Source organism: Prionailurus viverrinus, chromosome D2 (genome assembly GCF_022837055.1).
Source record: "Prionailurus viverrinus isolate Anna chromosome D2, UM_Priviv_1.0, whole genome shotgun sequence".
NCBI classification, from domain to species: Eukaryota; Metazoa; Chordata; class Mammalia; order Carnivora; family Felidae; genus Prionailurus; species Prionailurus viverrinus.
In genome coordinates this window covers 43,302,149-43,326,034 of record NC_062571.1, presented here as the reverse complement: position 1 = coordinate 43,326,034, position 23,886 = coordinate 43,302,149, and the positions used below count along the sequence as shown (strand labels likewise).

The following is a 23,886-nucleotide window of genomic DNA, read 5'->3' as shown; positions in this document are numbered from 1 at the left end:
ACATGACTCTTCTACTTCAATGAAGTAGGTGACAATACTCCCATCTTTCCTGAGGCACCCAGTATGGTAAGGGTGACAATTTGTGAGCACACCAGCAGAGTCACAAGCACGTTTGGTTTGCAAGCAGAGAAGGCTGGGCTCCCATCAAGTAGGGCAGGATACCTCCCATAATGCTGCATGTCGGGGCTGCCCAAACATCCCCCTTCCCTCAAGCAAGGAGCCTCCTCCAGGCACCAAGCTCTGTGCTGGTGTGTGTGGACACCTACATTCCTGTGGGCACGCACCCAACTGCCCCCTTTCTCCGAACTCCTGTAGCAATTAGTCTGGATAATGTTTTTGTAGTTTCTAGATGACTTTACAATTACCTTGGGTTATTTGTCGCTATTTCTCACTTTTGACCTACATGGTACCTAATAGAGGGCTCTGTTGACTTAAGCTCCTAGAAGAGTGACTTGTGTTTGGGCCCTAAATTTCCCACTGGAGACCTTCTGTCTCCAACATTCACTGCTCAAAGGTCAGCAGGGCCGCCGGCCTTCTTTCACTCGCAGATTTCTCCTGGCTACTACCCACTGCTTCTGCCCATCAGATGCTGTTTTACAGATTTTTCAAGCCCAGCTAGGACGCCAGGGCAGAAAGTTTCTCATTCATCTTTGTTCCCCCCCCACAGTTGGTAGAGTTAATTCCTTCAGAATAGCAAACTGCACCTATCAAATCCCTCACTCTCCTTTATGAAGTTAGATCACATCAAACCACTAACGCTTTCTCAACTCCCACTAGTCCTGCTTTGGAAGCATTTTTGCATTGCTGGGAAATCAGTCCATTCAACCTGCATGACTTACGTAACTGGGTGTGGAGCTAATTTGTATCCTCTTGTGGAAGATTTCCTCTAAATCATCAGTAAAAGTCGCTACAATTATGGAAAGATAATCCTTCAGTTCCCCGTTCTCATAGGACAATGAATTATTAGAAATGGGAAGATCAACTACTGGAATGTTTTTTAATTCTAAAATGCCACTGATTTTAAGATCGTTTAGTTTTGCAAAAAATTCATATTAATTCAGAAATGAAGTATAAAAAACAAAGCTCTTGGTATTGAGGCAACATGACTAATGAGTAAATAAAAATTAAGACCTAGAACAAACACCCTTCCTATGAAGTCATCACGTAAATCTTGTTTCACGAAGCTCGGTGACGCTATGTAAAACCACTCTGGGGCATACAGGTGAGCAGCCCAGGTGGTTCACACACAAGGAAAGACGTATGATGGTGGCTAGCTGACATATCCAGGTGATTAGGCAACTTTTACAAAGTACTCAGTGGAAAGCATTTGTCTTAAATTTTCAAAAATTGTTCCTAAACTTGTGTGCTCATGTGTGAGCATGAATGGCAATTTGGTCCTGCTAGAAAATATCAGTTCTCTATTTCTAGATCCAGTGAGGCTGCAGTACCCCCACCACCTATGAGACTCGGTGGCCCCTTAGGAGAACACCCCACCAGTGAGGAAGCAATACAAATACAAGCCATGAGTGAGGCAGAATGAAATGCTGAGGCAGAGGGGGACAGACTGCACACCTGCCCTCAGGCTAACTGGCTAGAATGGCCCATATAATCCCTCTTCCCTAATTGATTTCATCTTTGCTTCTGCCACAATATGCTCCTTTTGCAATTTTCAAGTGTTATACTGGGGAAACTTTCTCCAGTTTCCTGAACTTCTTTACAAAAGGCCAAGTCTTCCAAGGTGATAGCTTTCATCTTTTCCTGAAAAATGGCTTCCATTCTGACTGCTAGCTAAATTGAGTGTATTTAGGGAGAACTCCATCTTACTGATTACATTGACCTTAAAAAAATCGTTTGACCAAGCAATTGAGTAAAGGAGTTTATGGTACTAGATATAACAAATAGGATCTGGGGAAGTAAAACATGATTACCATTTATTCTTCAGATACTGGAACCAATCCCTTTTGATAAACGCTAACTTTTTTTTTCATTTTTTTAAAATGTTTATTTTTGAGACAGAGATAGAGCATGAACGGGGGAGGGTCAGAGAGAGAGGGAGACACAGAATCTGAAACAGGCTCCAGGCTCTAAGCTGTCAGCACAGAGCCCACGAACTGTGAGATCATGACCTGAGCCGAAGTCGGACGCTTAACCGACTGAGCCACCCAGGTGCCCCCCCCCCCTTTTTTTTTATAAACACTAACATTCTAACACTCTAAGCATTTTTAGCAAAATCTCAACCTATTTAATTTGTACAGTGCTTTTGATTCTCAAACAGGATTTCAGCCCTGTGGCATCCATCGAACTTTCCAGCTTGATTGACTAAGATGTTTGACTCTACCCCTTCTTGCCAGCCATATGACCTTGTGCAAATATCAAACTTTTGTGGGCTTCAGCTTACTCCTTGGAAAATGGGGATATCAAGTACCTAGCCCAAAGCAATCTTATGATTTATGCAAAGGACTTAGCATACAATAATAATACAATTGAATCATTGGCAATTAACAGCGTTATCTGTACCCTCCTGCCATACTGGAATGATACAAATCTTGGGTATCACTCAGTTTCAAGAACTTTAACATGGGCACACACCCTCTGTCCAGATGAACAATTTTAAAGGAAACATGCCTGCCTTTCTTCCCACGTTCTAATATTTTCAAGTACGTAGAAAACATTCAAGGGTTCGAGGTCCTGGCGCAGAACACACACCTGTTGTGAGCAGGAAATCAGGCTTCCAGGGAACTGCCATTTCTTGCCATCCTTCCCTGCTTTCCTACTCTTCCTCCAACATACTCAGGCTGTGTCAAACACCCTCCCTTTACTATGTGCTGAAACAATTGTTTTCTCTTGGAAGACTTCCTCCTGGCACACCTTAGAAACAAAAAGCTTTGTTCACTAATGGACCATGTTTCCCCTGGGTTCAGGCACCATGGTACCTGACACACGATTTTTCTTTTTTTTTTTTTTTAAGTTTTTCTTTAAAATTTATTTTGAAAGAGAGTGAGTGTACGCGCAAGTGGGAGAGAGGCAGACAGAGAATTCCAAGCAGGCTCCATGCTGTCAGTAGAAAGCCCATGAACCATGAGATCGTGACCTGAGCTGAAATCAAGAGTCGGATGCTCAACCAACTGAGTTAACCAGGTACCCCACCACACTCCTGTTTTCTGACTGAATGTTTAGGATACCATTCTAAAAAACCAAAAGGGCCTTTATTTTTTGATTTTTGAGAGAGGGCGCAAGTGACAACGGACAGAGAGAGACAGAGAGACACAGAAGCGGGGCTCATCCAAAGCAGGGCTCAAGTCCACCTGATGCAGGACTCGAACTCACAAACTGTGAGATCATGACCAGAGCTGAAGTCAGATGCCTAACATACTTGAGTCACCCAAGTGCCTTGTGATTATTATTTTTAATATTTATTTATTTGGAGCAGGGAGGGGCAGAGAGAATCCCAGGCAGGCTCCATGCTATCTCCCGCACTGTGAAATCATCATCTAAGTCAAAATCAAGAGTCAGATGCTTAACTGAGACACCCAGGTGCCACCTGTGTGATTATTTTTTAACTATATATCTCGGTTATCCTGTAACGCTTCAGGGGATGTTTTAGAACATAAAGAACAGATATTTTTCTTTTTTGCCTAAAGCCTATCCATGTGCAGGTCTTCACTCTTCCCTGTTAGGAATGTGAAGTAAAGACCTTGATGGCATGTTAATGGAGTCTAGGAACTAGTGATTTTTTTTTTTTTTAAATCACTTTAGATCTATTATAATATTTTATTTTGTAAGTATTCACATTTTATATAACTCACGTTTTATACTGCAGTCTTCCTTGTCTTAGCAAAGTCAGAAAAAGTGCTGTGATAAACTAAACTGAAAAATAAACTAAAAACAAAAAAAAAGACATACCTTATTTTTCTAAATAAACTTCTGCCTGATACCCATTGTTGAAATTATAGCATTTTGTTTTATGTGATACCATCGTAACATAGGGATATAAACTTTGGACTCTAAAATGTGACTGAAGACAAGACCTTTAAGACCACACTGACAGTGTATAGGAACTAAAGTAGAGAAGGGAAAAAACAGAATTCGGCACTTAAGATTTTTCTCAAGACAACACCCACCCTGACCCCCTAACCCGCAGCTGAAGCATTTATAGAGCTAAATGCCCACACATTTCAGAACCTCAATCCTAGGAGGGAGGCTCTGTTACCATCTTCAAAAATGGGCACAGAGAGATTAAGTAATTTGCCCAAGGTCACTTAAGAAATAAGTGGAAGAAGTGGGGTTCAATTAAAGGCAGTCTGGCTATAAGTGTTGTGGTCATAATCACCCTGTACTCTACATACTAGGGTAAGACAGCACATGAAACAAATCCTCTATCCAAATAGTATGCGTATGGTTCAGCTGGAAAAATTACAGACCAATCACCACCTGGCTGGAACATTTATTAATTCAGAAATAAGCATTCTATGTAATTTGAGGTGGTTAGAATAGTTACTTCTGGATTACTGTAATAAATATTTGTCAAAAACACCAATCATCTCAATAATCATACACACTTATTTCATTCATTAAGAACTTCCAAAAATAACTCTTCTATATCAAAAAAACTTATCAATATCACAACAGTCAAGTAATCGCCCATGCAGAAGAGAAGGAAAAGTCTGCTGGGGGAAACTCTAACAAAACACTTTGCCCACTATAGTTTTGATTGATATAGTTCATGAAGAAAGACTAGCTATGCTCTCCTGTGTTTTTAGTGCTTAGTCTGAGAGGAATGCAAGAAACCAAGTCCTGAGAGAAAAACTGCTTTCATAATCTTAAGTGTAAGCCACAAACAGGCTTTTCTAATAAAAGCTTCAAAGCCTGAAGAGATGAAGAAAGGCAAGCATATATTCTCTTAAACATTTCAATAAATATGCAAAAAAAATTCAGCAATTAGGAATACTGTGTTTGTATATTTGAAAATGCAACAGATTTCATGCTTTGAATGTTTCATCCTGAGAAGAGTTTTAAGGATATTTTGCTCCATAAGGTTTAAAAGTAAAACTTAAACATACTTAACTACATGTCAGGAATTCTCCAGATGATTAACATTCTCAACTGTCCTAACAATGTCAAACAATGGAAAGCCAAACACGATCACTTCTACATTGTAAAGATAGCACTGAGAAAGAAAGGAACATTGGGAGAATGAATCACCTAGATCTTTGTTTATGCTCAATGCTTTTGATTAAGTTCAACAGATGAATGTGAAAACAGCAATGATTAATTTGTCTCCAAAGAGCCAGACCCCTCTCACTGGCTCACCACCGACACAAGTGCTAAGTATTCAAAGACTGAAGGTGATCCTTTGCTTCTCTCTGGTCCCTTTACCAAACTTCTACGTCACTTATGACATTACTTAATATTTCTGCATTTCAAAAAATATGCAGCAAAACAAAATCTGCTAATTTTCACTTAAATAAATTTAAAAACAGAACAGTTAAATCCTCACAACACAAACCTTAGTTTTCACATTCATTAAAACGTTTTAGAATTACTCACACTTGAGAAACTGGAAATGTGTGTGCTTATTTGGAAGAGAACAACTGAATTTATTCTTTAGAAGAGAAAGCTAGACCTGAAGCATCAAATCACCAAACATCTGAAACCTGCTGACAAGTCTTATCTTCTACATATCAGTGAAAGCTGCTTATACAAACTATTCCGTGAACACCTGCCCCTATTAAACAAACAAGATATCCGAGGTACTGGAGAGGTCAGAAGCTGAGTTGCTTCACTTCTTTCTGTTGCTTCCAGTTGCTAGAATACTGGCAACTCGCATAAATATATTTAACGTATCCATGTAGATTCCCAGCATCCTGGAAAAGAAAATTACGGCCTGTTATAGATGATGTAATTCTAATAACTCTAAAAGAACTATTTCTTAATCTAGAAAAGAAAAGCAATACTATTTGTCATAGGTACAGCATATGAAATGGAAATCAGAAAAAGAAAAGATGCCAACTAAGGAAGGCTCTGAAAACAGTCAAGATTTTCCTTGGCAGATTAATCTTTGAAATGTTAAAGGGCAGTTTTAAAAATCATTATTCTACCCTCTGACCCTCTCTTATGAGTGTAGTATCTTGCAGAAACACCCTGTAAGATAGGCCAAGAAATAATTAAAACAAAACTAAAGTAGCACCTTCATAAAAATGTGTTAGACACAAGTCTGGCATTTTTAAACATCCCCTCAAGGAAACCCCCCACCACCAACCAAAACCTGTTATATATCTGTTACAGCAGCATTTTTTAAAAAAAACATTAAATTTTACCTTCAAAGAAACAAAAAACAAATTACTTGTAAAAATGTGATAGAAAACATGAAACCCAACAAAATTGTTTAAATAAAATAACCTACTTTGGTGGAGAGGCCAAGAAAAGAGAAAAAAAGTGTTGTTATATAACAACCGCACCACAAAGCTAATTAACAAAAGTAGGTAAATATTTGGACTTAACTGAATATCTAAATTAAACTTAGTTACAATATAATCAAATGTTCTGTGGATACATAGCTTACTAAAAAGATACAATAGATCAAACAACAACAGAGATCGTAAAATTTGACAAACCCATTACTGTGGGTTGAATTCAAGATATGTTGACATCCTAATCCCTGTACCTGTAAATGTGGCCTTATTTGGGAAGAGGGTCTTTGCAAATATAATCAAGATAGGAGGGAAGATGAGGTTAATACTGGAATGGGGTGGGCCTCCACCCAAAATGACTGGTGTCCTTATAAGAGGTGACAGAGAGAGACATACGGGAAGAATGCCATGTGAAGACAGAGGGAGAGATTGGAGTGATGTACCTATAAGACAAGGAATGTCAAGGATTGCTGGCCAAAACAAGAAGCTAGAAGAGAGGCAGGGAGGATTCTCTTAGAGCCCTCAGAAAGTATCAAGCCTGATGACACCTTGATTTCAGATTTCTAGCCTCTAGAACTGCAAGAGTGTAAATTTCCATGGTTTGAACCATTCGGTTTGTAATATTTGTTATGGTAGCCCTAGGAAACTAATACAACCATAAAACAAAACAGACCATAGTAACACAAACGTCCTGTGTAACAGAGACAAGACATGAAGACTACTTACGAATTGATGGGATCATATTTTTGGACTCCATATGGTGGCACTATTTCTGCACGCTTGATTACTTTTTGTGTATCATACAGAAGAAACATGCTGAAAAGAACTAATCCACCATAAATTGCCACTGAGTACAGAGTGGCACCAGCCACAGTGGTGGGTGGAAGAAACATAGATCCTGGGAGGAAAAAAAGAAAAAAGGACTCTTCTCTAACTGGATTTATGATTAACATTTCTTTAAAAAAAACCTTTTAGTGTACTGCACAGATAGGAAAAAGACTGACTATATGCACCGTGTAATTATATGCATATTCAGTCCAAACCCATGATACTTATGCCTGTAATGGGTCACTTACCCACATTACAGAAAGGCTCTTGCATGTTCTCCAGAGGAACTTTCCCATTTTAGATGTATTATGTGAAACCCAAAATAGTTTACCATGATGCCAAATAAGAAAATGCAGTCTAATTAGTGTTTGTCTTTTAAACTTTTTAAAATAACTCTTGGGGCACCTGTGTGGCTCAGTCAGTTGAGCATCTGACTTTGGCTCAGGTCATGATCTCACAGTTGACAAGTTCGAGCCCCATGTCAGGTTCTGTGATGATAGCTCAGAGCCTGGAGCCTGCTTCAGATGCTGTGTTTCCCTCTCTCTCTCTGCCCCTCCCCTGTTCATGCTCTCTCTCTCAAAAATAAATAAACATTAAAAAAATTTTAATAACTCTTAATAAGTTCCCTCCATTAGGATAGCTGAGTACATCAATGGTTTTCGGATACCAAGAAGTGAATGTCAAAGCGCAGTAGCTCACCCAGTGATGACACAAAGACGACACCCAGGCCCACTCCCAGGGGCGCTCCCATGTTCAGAAACTTCTCACTAGGTGCGCACATGGCCACAGTGGAGAGGCCTCCCACAATGCCTGCCGTGTACCATGCAGCTCTGATGAGAAGAGGCCCCCCTAACATTGTCAGTGGAGCCACCACTGCACCCATTACACCTGGAGAAAGAGCAAGTAGTTAAGTATTGACTAAGTAAGAACCAGAAAGAAAACACCACTTGTAACTAACACACCATCTGAACATCATGTACCTTATGGTTAAACAACAGGACTACAACATCTCTCCCTTATTTAGGTGATACTACCCCCAAATTCCACACCCCAAACTTGTGGCTATCCAAATTCAAAATCACAACACTATACCTGGTTAAACAGTCTCAACTCAAAAACACAAACATTAATTTGGCGTTTTAATAACTTTATCAAATTCTACATGGTTCATTATCTGTGTGTGAGCCTACTGGTATTCTTCATAAAATTCATATATATGTAAGAATTGAGACAAAAAGGCTTAAAATGACTAACTCAAGGTCAAACCTGCTGCTGCCAAATGGGAACAAAGTAAAATTAGAGAACGCATATATGATGCTAATCTTAAGATGCAGGAACTTCAAGGACAGACACCATTGTTTCCTTGGGTAGAAGGGAATGTCAGCTCAGTTTGTAAACAGTAATTTTAGTTGTCAGATATTTATCAACAAGTTCAGGAAAATTAGTGAAAGGCACCAATAATTTAATCAGCAAAGGTGAAAAGAACACCTTAATTAAAAAAAATAAATCTCAGATAAGGCATTATTTCAGTGCTCAGTAGAACAAGCTGCCCTCTTCTTACACATTAAATGTGCAGAGTTTAACTCAGAATAGGAGCTATCTTCATCCTATAATTTTAACAGTGTGTCTCTTTTGTGAAAGTAACATTTCTAGATCAAGTAATAAGATATTATCACATGATAATGAACAACTAAAAATAGCTTTTGCTGTAAGAAAAATACTGAATAAAAATTCCTCTATGACATTTCTATTAGGATTCCCATCAGTTTTGCAACTGACAGCAACATTTTTAGCAAATTTTGTGCAGAATCCACAAAAAAACCTTTATTCTCCATCATGCTCCCCACATTACTTGCCCCAGGTAACTAACTCCCTGTCCCAAAATTTGCATTAAGCCACAGGCAGAGGATGAAAAAGTGTCCTTCCCCCCGCCCCCCTCCCTATACTGGTGCCAGCTCTCTGCTCCAGGTTCTCTTGACCCCATTAGCCACCAATGGCCAGGAATAGGAGGGGGCCAGGAGCAGGAGGTAGAGCTGGTACCAGGGAGCAAGAATGAGGCCCTGCCTCCCTCATCACGCTTTCACAGCACCCCCTTGTGGAGCCCAATCCTCCCCTGGCTCCCCAGGGTCTAGCCTGGTGGTCCTGTTTTCCATGGCCTGCCCCTCAAATGGTCCTCTCCTGTGTGGGCTGACCCTGTCAAAGACAGTTTCTCGAGTGGCCTCAACGGCAATGATACACTTCTTTGGTTTTGTCATTCTGCATGGTTAGGTTCATTGGAGGTTCTTTTCTTTTCTTTTTTTTTTTAATATGAAATTTACTGTCAAATTGGTTTCCATACAACACCCAGTGCTCATCCCAAAAGGTGCCCTCCTCAATACCCATCACCCACCCTCCCCTCCCTCCCACCCCCCCCTCAACCCTCAGTTTGTTCTCAGTTTTTAAGAGTCTCTTATGCTTTGGCTCTCTCCCTCTCCTACCTCTTTTCTTTTTTTTTCTTCCCCTCCCCCATAGACTTCTGTTAAGTTTCTCAGGATCCACCTAAGAGTGAAAACATACGGTATCTGTCTTTCTCTGTATGGCTTATTTCACTTAGCATCACACTCTCCAGTTCCATCCACGTTGCTACCAAGGGCCATATTTCATTCTTTCTCATTGCCACGTAGTATTCCATTGTGTATATAAACCACAATTTCTTTTTACCCATTTGTCAGCTGATGGACATTTAGGCTCTTTCCATAATTTGGCTATTGTTGAAAGTGCTGCTATAAACATTGGGGTACAAGTGCCCCTATGCATCAGCACTCCTGTATCCCTTGGGTAAATTCCTAGCAGTGCTATTGGTGGGTCATAGGGTAGATCTATTTTTAATTTTTTGAGGAACCTCCACAGTTTTCTAGAGCAGCTGCACCACTGGGGGGTCTGGCCCTTGGCGGCTTGGTCTTCCAGAGATCCTGGCCACCATGCCGTGCCAAGGTCTCATCCCAGATGCCACGGTCCTCTGAGAGATACAACTCTCGTGGCCTAGCTCTTTGGCAATCAGGCTCTTTGTGTTCTAGCCCTCTGGGAGACTTATCCTCAGTATCTGGGTCCTCAAAGAGTGTGGGCACCTGATTCTTGGCCTTTTCAGAACAGTAGCCCCTAAGTTTGAGGCCTTTGGGGGTCTGGTCCTCCAGGACTTTTTGTCAGCTTTAGGGAGGTCCCTCCAAAGGTCTGTTCCCCACGGTCTGGCTCTTTGGTGAGCCTGTTCTCTAAGGGCTGGTTATCTGATGGTGTGGGGAGCTGTGGCCCAGCCTCCCTGTAGCTTTAGCAAAACAAAAAAGTTTATTCAGAGATTTTTCAATGATACTTTCTCATAAAAATCTTAAATGGTAATAGATGTCTGCTGCTTAAGGACATTATTAATTACAAAACTAATAAAGATAGCTCACCATTATTATTGTGAACAAAAACTAACATTCACCAAACTGGTACAGCCAGTTGTATGCAGGTTCCTTAAAAAATTAAAACGATAATTACCATATGATTTAGCAATCCCACTTCGGGGTTTATAACCAAAAGATAGGAAACCAGGATCTTATAAAGATGTCTGTACTCCCATGTTCACTGCAGCATTACTTATAATCTCCAAGATACAAAAACCAAATTGTCCTTTGATGGGTGAATGGATAAAGATGACGTGGTGTATATACACAATGGAGTAGTATTCAGCCATAAAAAAAAATGAGATCTTGCCATTTTTGACAACATGAATGGACCCTGAGGGCATGATACTAAGTGAACTAAGAGAAGAACAAATACCATATGATGTCACTTCTATGTGCAATCTAAAAAAGTCAAACTCAGAGAAACAGAGCATAGAGTGGTGGTTACCAGGGGTAATGGGGTAGGGGAAATGGGGTGATACTGGTAAAAGGGTACAAACTTCCAATTGTAAGATTAACAAATCTGAGGACCTAATATACACATGGTGATTACAGCTATCACTGTATCATCTACTTGAATGTTGCTAAGAGACCAGATCTTAAATGTACTCTCACCACAAAAAAGAAACGGTAAATACGGAATGGAGGTGTTAGCTAATGCTATGGTGGTAGTCATTACGTAATATATAAATGTATAAATCAACCAGTTGTACATCTGAAAACTTACAGTATCACGTGGTAATTACATCCTGATAAAGCTGGGGGAAAAACACAATTAGAATAGTTTTCCAATGATCATTTCAGTAATTCCTGCATAGTATCACTTAGTCCTGATGAAGACCACAGCTGTATCTGCATAGTGCTAAACGTCTGGATGAAAAATGAAAATGGAATGCACTGGGATGTTAATATTGGTCAAAAGCCAACTCTGATGTCCCTTTAATACTGTGAGGGGGTGCCCTTGGGTCACCTAAGCTTCCTTCAGTTCTCAGCTCAATCATTCCAGTGAATGAAAGAGTGGACATGGGTGCCTGAGTGGCTCAGTTGGTTAAGCATCTGACTTCAGCTCAGGTCAACATCTCATGGTTCATGAGTTCAAGCCCCACATTGGGCTCTCTGCTATCAGCACTGAGCCCGCTTCAGATCCTTTCTCTCTCCCCCTCTCTCTAGCCTTCCTCAGCTCATGCTCTCTCTTAAAAAAAAAAAAAGTGGATACAGGGCTAGACTTGAAGAAATAATACAGCACTTCCTGGCATACTGACCTCACATAACTTAGCTTCCTCATCCACAAAACAGGAATACTAATGCCTGCCTGCATAGCTTAAAATAGGTAGGTATATATGAAGCATAAAGCAAAAATTGGCATTCATGCTGTGCAGGGAAGGTTTAGCATAGCAGGCCTAAGGTTATCTCTACAAAGACTTGCTTGCAGGGCTGGTCCTTGGCTGGAATTTAAGAACTTGGCACTTAAATCATTCTCTGGCAGGGTTAGACTACTTGTGCAAACAGTTAAGAGTTATGCTGAAAGTCTGTTTTCCTTCTGGAATCTGTATTTTGGTAGTTGTTAGGAGGGTGCCTACATGATTAGCCCTTATTAAAGCCTGTGGGTACCAAGTCTCTAACGGGCTTCCCTGGGCAGAAACACTGTATGTTACTGCACTTTACACATCCTTACTAGGTCCCCTCAAAGGAAGGAGGGAGCACACTGAAAGCCTGTGGATGGATTTCTCCAGATTCTGTCATGTGTCCTTTTGATGTCCTTAGCTCTGAGTACAACTATATGCTGAGTCCTATGACTCCTTCTAAAAAAATACTGAACAAATGGGTAGTGTTGGGGGTCCCCTCCAATACATTAAATACCTCAAGTAATTTATACACTACAGTATCAGATTAAAAGGAGTTTTCTAAGCAACCCAGATAGAAAGCCCTTAATTCTAAGCTCAAATTGAAACAACATGACTATTTTAATTCAATAAGTCACTAAATATTTACTACTTATCAGAGGTAAAAACACTGAACCAGTTTTCTCAAGGAACTCAAGTGTCTAAAATGGAAACAGGTGCAAAAGTCCATTCACTGGACAAGATACTATAATCCAGAGAATTGTAACTGTAACATAAATGCTAAACTCAGATGGTGAGGATTTTGGTGTTTTAATGAAAGGATATACACTTAATACTTAAAAACAAAAAGCTCTGTATACTACTGTGATATGCAGTTGTCCCGAAGCTGAGTAATCCTTAAATATTTACAGATAGCACTCAAGAGATACTACATTTTTAGAAGTACACATATTATATTTTGGATAAAAATTTTTTTAAAGCAGGTTATTGGTACTAGAAAATACTGGACCACCTCCCTCCATCACAAGGACTTTGTCCTGTAAAACTCCATAGACAAAATCTATGGTTGAATAACCTCAGGCCTAATGGAAGAGAGTTGAAAACTGAGATTGTGAAGTCATGTGAAGTCTGTTTACCAAAACAAAAACAGCACATAATATGAATGACATAGTTTGCACTGGAAATCTGGCTCACTGGGTGCCAAAAACCTAATTTCCATTTACTAACCCACGTAAGAAACATTTCAGAGCCTGCTTCCAAGAAAGTTTCAAGGAAATGCTCATAAAACTTGTCTTAAGTGAATAAAAAAATAAAAAGGAGAAACAGATCCATAAAAACAGAGAACGGATTGTTGCCAGAGGGGAGGTGGGAGGATGGGCAAGATGGGTGAAAGGAGTGGGAGATACAGGCTTCCTGTTACAGAGTAAATCACAGGAGTAAAAGGCACAGCATAGGGAATATAGTCAGTGACACTGTAATAGTGCTATAAAGTGACAGATGGTAGCTGCACTGTGAGGCGTATAGCATAACGTATACAGAACTGGAAACACTATGTTGTACACTTGCCGCTGTAACATTGTTTATCACCTATACTCAAAAAAATATATAGAAAAAAATCTGTCTTGTTTTGAGGTAGAGAACACGTATCTAAGACACACTTTTGCTTCTAGGTCTAGTTGGCTCTTTATTCAACCCACAGATAATGGCAACACTTTATCTAAACTTTAAAATATTTGTGTCTCCATAATTAAGGGAGATATCACAACATATACCTAAAAGGATATTAAAACTGTCCTGCAATACCAGGGAGTGGACAGCCTTTGCCCTGTCCATGGTAACTTTGAGCTAAGACCCATCTAAATAATGACCCAGTTAACTGTATCAGAGACAAAGTACACTTCCAAAGGTCTTTCTCATTGTTTTCCTTCTTCCAATGCTCCATTGCAAGATCCTGTACTCCTATTCTTTCTTGTGACTTACCTCCTCCTTTCCTTCTCCACCCTCATTTTAAAATTTTTCTAAAGATACACAAGAATAATTCTCAAGTAATGTGTATCAGGTTTGAAATGCTTCTAGTATTAGGCAAAATACATAAAGGAAATCTCTACGTGTATTAGACTGTCACAGGAGGCCAAGTATAATACTGGGATGTCCATGGTCTTAGTATCTGAATAATTATTTTTTCAGAGTAGAGATCTGGCTATAATACAACCACTATTACGTACAAAAAACTATAAGTGTTTTCTAAACATGAGTCTTTATTAAATTATGCACAAGTCATTCACAATTGTAAAGAACCAAAGAAGACAGTAATGAAGGTTATTTAATAAAAATTTAAAGTTAGAACATACCAGAATGTAGTAACCAAGCAAGATGCTTTGGGCCTGGGTTCTGGTCATATGGTATTGACTGTACCAGCATTCCAGCTCCAATCATGGCTGCAAAGGTTGCACCAATTGTCTGAAACACACGTTACTGAGAAAAATCAATCCTTATATACAACAACAAAAGAAAAACCCGCAAGTTCCAAGTTAAGCTAGTCCCTCCAATAAATTTTGTTTAAGAAGATTAAGGATAAGGGCGCCTGAGTGGCTCAGTCGGCTAATCATCCAACTTGGTCATGATCTTGCAGCTCAGGTCATGATCTTGCAGTTCGTGTGTTCGAGCCCCATGTCAGGCTCTGTGCTGACAGCTTAGAGCCTAGAGCCTGCTTCAGATTCTGTGTCTCCCTTGCTCTCTGCCCCTCCCCCACTTGTGCTCTCTCTCACTCTCTCTCAAAAATAAATGAACATTAAAAAATTAAAAAAAAAAAATTAAGGATAATGAAAACTGATCTAGGAGGGGACAAGAGTGTCCCCTACTGTCACACAAAGTTTTGCAGACTCTTCAAGTGAGTATGTTGAGCTCTGATTGATAACATGACCTTTTAAAAATTGTATTCTTCCTAGACAGAGACCTAACAAGACCTCTTTAAGAATCCCAAAATAATTATTAATTGTATTTATTTTTGCATAGCAAACTACATTGAAAAAAACTTGTCATGATACACCAATTAGAATATATACATAGCACACTGCCTTGAACTCCATCATTTGCTTAACAAAAACCTAAAAAACAAACAGAAGCACATGGAAAAGAGAATAAGATTCTACTTCTCTATCCTCTTAGTTTTCTAGCTGACTTGGTCCTCCGTCCCTTTTATCTTACATTTCCATTGTTATGACACTTAAACACTTCTTGTGCATATAGAAAGAAATGTACATAATAGAGAAAGTCTGTAATGAACCTTTAGGAAACCTGAAACAGAAACTGCAAATTTGCTACTCTTGGACAGAAAACAGCAGATATCTGGTAGCCCAACTATTCAAAAAACAACAGATTGTGAATGCTTTTGGTTAGATGTCACTAATCCCTTGTGTGACCTAAGGCCTGCCTCCCTCCTCTGCATTATCCATCTGAACACAGGTATGTGAATGTTCAACCTCAGATGTAAGGTACAGATAAAAACAAAACAGCTATTTTTGCTGAGAATGGGAAAGCCTTTACTCATCAACAGAAAAAAGCAGAGTTCTACTAGATCACTTTCCAATGAAGAAATAATTACTAAAACCCACTTTATGCATTTCTTCATACAAATGCAAGGCACTTTCAGGGTATTTATCACAACTGTATTTTTTTCTTTTAAGGTCCTTCATGTTCATGACCCAGTTCCATTCTTTGCCTTTCACCGTTCCATACTCTACACTCCAGCTACAATGAAATAGTAGGGATGCGAATATGACCCCATTTCATGCCTCTTTAATTCTGTTTATTTTGCCTAATTCATTTGAGTTATTCAAGGATTATCTCGTCCCCTGGAAAGTTATTCTGGGAGGTACCCTGACTGCCATGAGCAGTGTCAGAAGCCTCTCCTCTGTTCCAAAATCACTTGGTGTCAACTTTGACATTATTTGTGTGTATGTCTGTCCCCTCCCCCCCCCCCCCCCCCCCAAATCTTCATCTTCCTCTCTGTAGCACCTGCCTGGCTTTCCAAATTTTTTAATTTAAGTAGTTCTAACAGCAGGTAAGAGTAATCTTATGCCGAAAGTAAGTTGAGAATATGGCCCAAGCACAAACACTTCTTTGAAGTCTTATTTTAGGGGCTAAACTCTTTGTATACTTAAATTTTTCTCTTATAACCACATTGCTTTGTTAAAAATCATTGTTTTAAATTATTTGCCTGATTAAAATGTACATTCCTGGTGAGAATGCACCGTGCTTATTCTGTGCCTTCATGAAGTTCTAGGCTAGGAGATTCAGGACACCCATCTGAGAAGTAAGATTCTAAGAATACTGAAGTGTCCAAACGGCCACACTACCCTAAATGGTTCTTCTTTGGAAAGTACAGATTTGGAAATCTGTATGATATAAATGGTCCCATCCCCATTCCCTTCCAGTCTCAAACTCATAGCTCACATTCTTATAATCCTCCACTTCAGATCTTGAAAAGCCCCAGCTGGTATACTTGCTTCTTGTCTCTTCCATTTGACTTCTTAGAACTCAAAGACAAATCGTATTTTCTGCTGTTCCAGTATCTGCAACCGCTTCTCACTGATTAGACCCGCTCCTCAGTGTGGCAACCAGACACTGTCTGATTGTGTCTTCTTTACACTCTAGACCTCAGATACTCGAACTCCACTCTGATGTTTTCTTCTAATGTTATTTGGAGGAGAGAGAGCGAGCGAGCGAGCGAGCACGCGCACGAGCGTGCGCGTGCACGAGGGTGAGGGGCAGAGAAAGAATTCCAAGAAGGGATTCTGACACGGGGGCTCAATCCCAAGATCAGGAGATCACGAGCTCAGCCAATACCAAGAGTCAGACACTTGACTGAGCCATCCAGGCGTTGCCCTCCCCAATGTTTGTTTATTTGAGAGAGTGAGTGAGTGAGCACTCCGCGGGTTTTAATGACTACCTCTTCTCCTTTGCTCAAGCTGTTCTGCAAACCTAGACTACCTTTGTTCTCTCCTAAAATAAAAAATGATAGCCTCCAACAGTTCTGGTGAAATAAACGTCTCTTTCATGGAACTTCCCTACTAGTCCAAGATGAAAACAGTCTTTCAACTGATTTTACACTTTCTACTTCTCCTTGCACATCCTTTACCACTTACTCAAGTTCATCTCTTCAACCAGACAGTAGAAAAATAGCTACCACTTTTGAAATCACTATTTTTTTAATCCAGAAAAATTAACAAATGCTCAAGAAACACTCACTGAATGTAAAACCCTACACAGGGTCAGGAAAGTTCAGAATGTTAGCAATACATATTTTCCACTGATTTCTAAGATGGCTTTGCATTTGCCCTGCCTTTTTTTTTTTTTAATAAAATTGCTATAAAATACAAGCTATTTGATAGCTGCTTCTAGGTAAGTAGGATATTCCTGTATGTTTGGTTTTCAACCCCTTTACCAGTATTTAAATATACACTCAACTAAGAATGATAGCTGATTTATCTCAGAATGTACTTCCTACTTTGTCTCAGCTGCACTATTAATTCAGATTTGAACAACCTGTCAATATAGTAAGGGATTCTTTCCATTTAATCCACTCCCCCCCACCCCCGGCCAATATTTTTTGCCTAAACTTTTGGTATTTAGTGGAAAAGGAAAACAAAAACAAGCTGACTTACCACCCAAGAGCCTCTCATCATGAAGTTCATAAGCACAGGAGTTCTGCTCACTGCCAGGGCGGACAAAGCTGTTAAACCAATACTTCCTGCTAAGTACATATAGGTAGAATGAATTCTATCCTTCACATACTGAGGCCAAATTCTGTAAGAAACACAACATGGTTCATTTATGAAAGCATGGATATAAATTTTGGTTCAATTATTTATTTGCTGGGAAACTTTAGGAAATATCAATTTACTGCTATCGTATTCACTTCATTTATCATGGAAATAATGATGCATGCATTGGAGCTATCATAAAAATTAAATGATATAAAACATAAGAACTTTGGGGCACTGGGGTGGCTCAGTCAGTTAAAAGCATCTGACTTTTGATTTCGGCTCAGGTCATGATCTCACGGTTTGTGAGATAGAGCCCAGTACTGGGCTCTGTGATGACAGCGTAGAGCCTGGCTGGAATTCTCTGTCCCTCTCTTTCTGCCCTTTTCCAGCTTGTACTCTCTCCCTCTCTCAAAATAAAGTTTAAAAAATAAAAACATAAAACATAAGCACTTGGCACATCTACAAAAAAAACACATTTTCTCCTTGCCTAAACACATATAACCTTGGTAAAAGATTTTTACTTAAGTTTGAACAGATGCCAAAAGATTTCATTTTTATTCATGTGTATTTCTATACAGTTGGAAGACTAGATATAAAACATTCCAAAAGTGGCAAAAGGCAAGGATGAAAACCAAACTGGAATCTTTAAGATTAGAAATGTTTGGGAACAATTTACTTACACAGCCTTTTCAATAGCTCCAATCTCATTAGACATTCCCAAGCCATAGTAGCACAATGCTCCAAGACCAACAGCAGCCCCTCCAGCAATAAACCATCTTCCCATCTGATCAACTGCAGAGCACAGAAGGAAATGCGCATTAATACAGTCATATCTTCACTAAATTGAAAAGGGATGGTAAGCTCTCTAATATTTATACGAGGAAAATCAAACTATATACCATACTCCTTTGTAAAACCATAGTTAGAATATATAGGGGTATAGCAATGGTCTTAAAATTAGGGCACCAGTAAAAAAGGACAATGTTAAACTAAGTGTAATAATACAGAAAGGATCAGACTTGACTGGCCTTCAATTTCACTCCAATGAACTTTAAGGAGGCAGTATATCTGTGGACATGGGAATACTTCTGTAATAGTGTTTTATTCCTAAGAATCGGGGGTACGTTCTCAAGATATTCTTAGAAAGATGAAAAAGAAATGTTAATAATCATATCACGCTGTGTCTAAAGTGCTATTAACAAAGATGATGCTTTACAAAGAGAAAGAAAAAGGAATCAAAAGTGTAATCAATATTTATGGAGCGGAATCAAGGGAGAGGATGCTCTAAAACAAGAGCAAGAGAAACAAACAGCTTATCAACTCTAACTGGCTGGAAGTATTCATCAACAGCGTCTTACCCCCTTTAGTATAAATTTGCTAAGATTATTACTGTGCTGTAGCTGTAGGATTCATACGATTTGGTTTTCAGGGCAACTTACTTATCAGAAAGAAATGCCCTGAAGGACACTGATTACAACTCTTTCTCATTATAATATATTGACATTCTGTAAAGTTGTTAACAAGCAATAGTGTTGAGTATACGTGGCTAGATGAACAATCTGGTTAAACTTGCAAAGCTGAAATCCAAACTGACTTTGTTACGTCTGGTTTCCAGGGAGGCCTTATATGAACAACCAGTTAAGAGGACTCTTCTTGAACATTTAGGTTTTTATTAGTATCTGTTTTAGTGATTTTCTCTTGACTTGAAACATACACAAACATGATATGCTTGAAGATTCTATGCAACTTCAAATGAACTTCCTTAACAGATTATATGTTTTTATATCATGTCATACTACTAATCCTTTTTAAAAAATGGTAAAAATAACATTTTCTCTGGAAGAAATATGAATGGAAACCAATGGACCCAGTGTGAAATATTATTCTGGGCCACAAGATCCTGAAGAATGATGGATTGCCTTTCTTCCAAGGAAATGCTCGTATACGTAAGTTTGTACGTATGTTTAGGAAGCTGTTCATGCATGTAAAATGTATTCACATATTCCAGCTCAAAAACTAAAGACTACTGCCTACTTTTGAATATTTTTTCCATTGATGGTTCCACTGCTGCCTCCTTAAGTTCTTGGACAGTTTTCCCACGCCGGATCCCAACTCTCGTCTTGGTGGCATATTCCTGATATACACGAAAACAAAGACACACAGCACACACACCATAACAGAATGTTATCAGTAAAATAAAATTAAATCTCATTGCATTAGAAAACTCTATACTAATTTGGTCGTTTCTATGTATGTACTTTCACTACAAAGGTATGTTAGCCAATCTAAAAAATTCAATGTAGACCCTACCTATGGTCTATCTTTGAAGTGATTCACTTAACTCCTTAGTTCACAACTTTATTTCTTAAAGTTTCGAAATAATTGTTTATTTAAAAAACCACAGATTTATATCTCTAGAATTATATTTCAAGGACTAACTGCTAAAAAATCTGCATTCAATATGTATTAGCTGCATTTTTTTTAAATCTGGGGAATGGGGCTCACGAAAGTTATCTTTGCTGAACACAAAGCCAAAGAAAGGGCGGGATGACTACTACCTCTATTTTAGCTGTTTTCAACAGGGAACAGTTAACTCAAGAGGAAAACAGCTGTCTCTTTTAGCCTGTATATATTTCCTTATTTACCTCATATTTCAAAACTTATACTTCCAATGTAAACGATGAATGATAAATCTATTTCTCTCTAACCTAACGGATTTTTTAAAATGTTTATTTATTATTGATAAACAGAGACAGAGCACGAGCAGGGGAGGGGCAGAGAGAGAGAGAGAGAGGGACACAGAATCTGAAGAGGTTCCAGGTTCTGAGCTGTCAGCACAGAGCTGGATGCAGGGCTCAAACTCACAAACCAGGAGATTATGACCTGAGCCAAAGTTGGACACTTAACCCATGGAGCCACCCAGGCATCCCTAACCTAATGGATTTTACCACTCTCTAATCAAAAGCTGAAATGACATTTTTAGTAACATTTCTAGCTACTGGCCAACTGGTAATATTCCTGGGTTCTTCAGCTTTTTACTACAGGCTCCACAATCTCCTGAGCCGTAACAGCTCTCAATCTCTCACAAATCACTGTAAATTCTCTGAATGAAATTCCAAAAGCTGTAAGAGAAAGTTATAAGAGCTCTTTCATACATGGTAAGGAGGAACAAAATGATACAAAACTAATGGGGAGAAAGAACTGATTTGGGGCATTATCAGGGCTGTTTCAGCGCATCACTAATGGTAAAATAGGGAACTTCATACTCTGTCCAAAAAAAAGAAATAAAAGGTCCTAGTGCACAGAGACACAATATGAAAACATTCAGATTATCTTTACCCTGCTGGGTGTTAAGAGCCATTGATGCTTCGTGATGGAACTCTTCACAACAGGCGAGGCCTTGGTGAAAGCTGGTTGGAAAACCCTGGAAGGTAATGTCCGGAGACACACAAGTCTTGCGGCCAGCATGGTGGTGCACCAGGTTTACCAGGCAGATCTGAAATGCTAGTTAGACACAGACAAAAAATAACCCACTAACTAATTGAGGGAATTAACACAGAAGATACAGAGATACGAAAGGACCAATCCTATTTTAGGAGAAAAATGGAAGTGACCTTTTTAAATGATAAAGATGAATTCTGTTTATTCCCCGTTATTTCAAGAAATCTATCCCAGAATCCAGTATGGGATGGTTCACCAAAACAGAATTAAATTCCAGGTTGAACAATAAGGTGTATAACTCTGTAGAAGTTATGTATGTAATACAAAGTGAATGCTAATTTCTTAAGAAAATTACAGGGTGTGTGATGGCTTTTACAGATATGGTTTTAAGATTTACACCAGAATTCGATGGGAAAATTTAAAACAAGACTCTGTACAACTTTTGAGCAGAACAAAAACGTCATCCAAGGAAGAGCTGAATAACTCTTCAAGGTCAGACTGCACTGTAAGGCTTCAAGACCTCAACAGTAATGACGCATTATGAATTTTTTGCTAAACACGCCAAATAGTACTTTCTTTCAAAATGTGATAAAAATACCCAAGGTACTGAAACCACCTAGGATGTGTCTTAAAACGTAGATCCTGGGTCTTAACTCCGGTCCTAATAATTCAATCTCTAGGAATGGGACCCAGGAATAGTTTTACCTAGCACACCAATAGTTAAGAATCTTTGCTAAAACTTACTTAACCGAGTGTACTTCCAGCTCTACCACTGAATCTATAAGAGGGTGTACAACACTGGGAAAATACCGAGTCCTTCTAATACTTTCACGTCGTTACATCATCTCAGTACGTTGTTGCTGTTTATCTCCTCAGTCATCGACACATGGACTGGGAAAGAGGCCCAACCGAGTGGCCACCACGTCGCGTAACAGAAAAACGGAGAAATCTTGCTTCTGCCACATGCTAGAAATGGCCTCGAAACACTGTTTGCCCTCTGAGACGCCTGTGAGTTAGCTATAAAATGGGTAAGGTATCACCGACTCCAAACCCCAAACGCTCCCGTAAGCACTGATGCAATCAAGCGCCTGGTCCCCTGAGAAAGTTCAACCAGCTCTCTAGACTAGACTCGGCAGCAAGCCTCCAGTCTCCCAGAGTCAATGCACAATCCTTATCAAGCACCCCCTTATCTGAGAGAGCGGTGGCTGTGCGGCCCGGCCGCAGGGTGATTCAGCACCTCGCTGCCCCTGCAGAAGAGGGCAGCGGGGGGCGAGCCCCTGCCAGCCTATCTCAGGCCCTGCAGCCGTCGCCCCCATTCACCCGGTCACCCACAGGACGGTGACTCTAACGCGCCGCCAGGCTGTGACGCAGCCAGCAGTGCCGCCGCCTTCAGCTCTCCTCGGATGCACCCAGCGGCCCCGCGAAGCTAGCCATCATGACAGTAGATCTGCGGTGCCACAATCGGCCCGGAGTGGCCATACCTCAGTCCCCGGTCACCTCAACCGCGCAGTTACCCTTCCGGGCCGGCGATACGCAACCGCGCACACCTCCCTGGCCCTCCGCCCGCTCTTTACTGTCTGTGCGCGCGCAGTCTCCCCTACTCCCTGAGTGACGCAACATCCGGAGGATCGCCAAACACTAGGGACACCCAATCATGAGCAGATCTCTGACGGAAGGGCGGGCACGGTAGGGAGGAGGGGTTCCGGGCTAGAGGGGCGGGGCCAGTAGAGAATTGCCAGGAGCGTCATAGTCAGCGTCCATTTTGGGTGTGGGCAGCGAAAGCATTTTGGTCGTGTCAGCTATGGGTAGCGGAGCTAGTCTACGTTTTTGTCTCAACACTTTCAGTAGCGGCAGTCACAAGAATTACGTAAAAATTGAAAAAGAATAGTGTGAGGGGAGTGTGGGTGATGGGTATTGAGGAGGGCACCTTTTGGAATGAGCACTGGGTGTTGTATGGAAACCAATTTGGCAATTAACTTCATATATTGAAAAAAAAGAAAAATAGTGTGAGAATTAAAAATTATTCCTTTGCCCGTTCTTTCCTCATGTCGCCCTTTCGCTTTCTCAAGAATGTATTTCGAGATAAATAGTGTGCCAAACGTGGTAGTTTCGAAGGGGAGCAAATTGGTTTCTTGGGTCTGACACCTAAAATTGGCTAATGAAATCGAGGAAAGGGTCTAAATCACCCAAGGTCACCGGGCCAGATTTTAGCAGGTTTTGTACCACCACTGCTCTGTGACCTCCACACGGCACATTTTCAAGCTTCACTGTATACATACATGTACATGTAGAGTAGGGTGAATAAAGACAGCCTCCACCTCTTACCTTGTCCTGAGAACTGTGAAGATGTTTTCATTACTCGTAATTTGCGAAGTGCAAAACCATTTCTCAGCTACACGACAGAGGTTTTGTTTTGTTTTTCGTTTACTTCCTTTTATCCATTACACAAATATTTGCTGAGGCTCACTTTGTACCAAGCACTAAACTAGGGATATTTACAAATGAATGAAACACAACTAATACCGTTGTTTGGGCAAAACAAACAAAATGCCTTTACAGCATTTACTTTCTGGTGGAGACAAAAAAATAGAGAAAATGTTTGGTGGTAAGTACTATGGAGAAAAATAAAGCTGACTGAAGCCCTGGATGGGTGCTGTTTTAGATAAAATGATTA

General features: G+C 40.0%; 1 protein-coding gene across 2 annotated transcripts; it reads right to left on the bottom strand.

Moving 5' to 3' along the window:
* Window positions 1-4,424: 4,424 nt before the first annotated feature.
* On the bottom strand, window positions 4,425-22,850 carry GHITM (growth hormone inducible transmembrane protein). Of its 2 annotated transcripts, none has more exons than XM_047824634.1 (9): window positions 22,694-22,850; window positions 21,111-21,275; window positions 19,806-19,905; window positions 18,452-18,563; window positions 17,670-17,811; window positions 14,355-14,463; window positions 7,938-8,126; window positions 7,137-7,308; window positions 4,425-5,864 (listed from the first exon to the last, which is right to left on the bottom strand). In XM_047824634.1, the coding sequence occupies exons 2-9, from the start codon at window positions 21,237-21,239 to the stop codon at window positions 5,780-5,782; spliced, it is 1,038 nt and encodes a 345-aa protein (XP_047680590.1). In that variant the 5' UTR covers window positions 21,240-21,275; window positions 22,694-22,850; the 3' UTR covers window positions 4,425-5,779. The 2 variants fall into 2 exon arrangements, with proteins under 2 accessions (XP_047680590.1, XP_047680591.1); XM_047824635.1 differs by lacking the exon at window positions 22,694-22,850 and adding an exon at window positions 21,957-21,980.
* Window positions 22,851-23,886: the final 1,036 nt, after the last annotated feature.

Excerpts from the sequence above, each read along its gene's own strand:
- GHITM (XM_047824634.1), bottom strand. The coding sequence starts at position 21,239 with ATGCTGGCCGCAAGACTTGTGTGTCTCCGGACATTACCTTCCAGGGTT. Across the intron at positions 14,464-17,669 it reads TGATGAGAGGCTCTTGGGTG|ACAATTGGTGCAACCTTTGC; the intron begins GTAAGTCAGCTT and ends CGTGTGTTTCAG. Across the intron at positions 5,865-7,136 it reads AAATATGATCCCATCAATTC|GATGCTGGGAATCTACATGG; the intron begins GTAAGTAGTCTT and ends TTTCTTTTCCAG.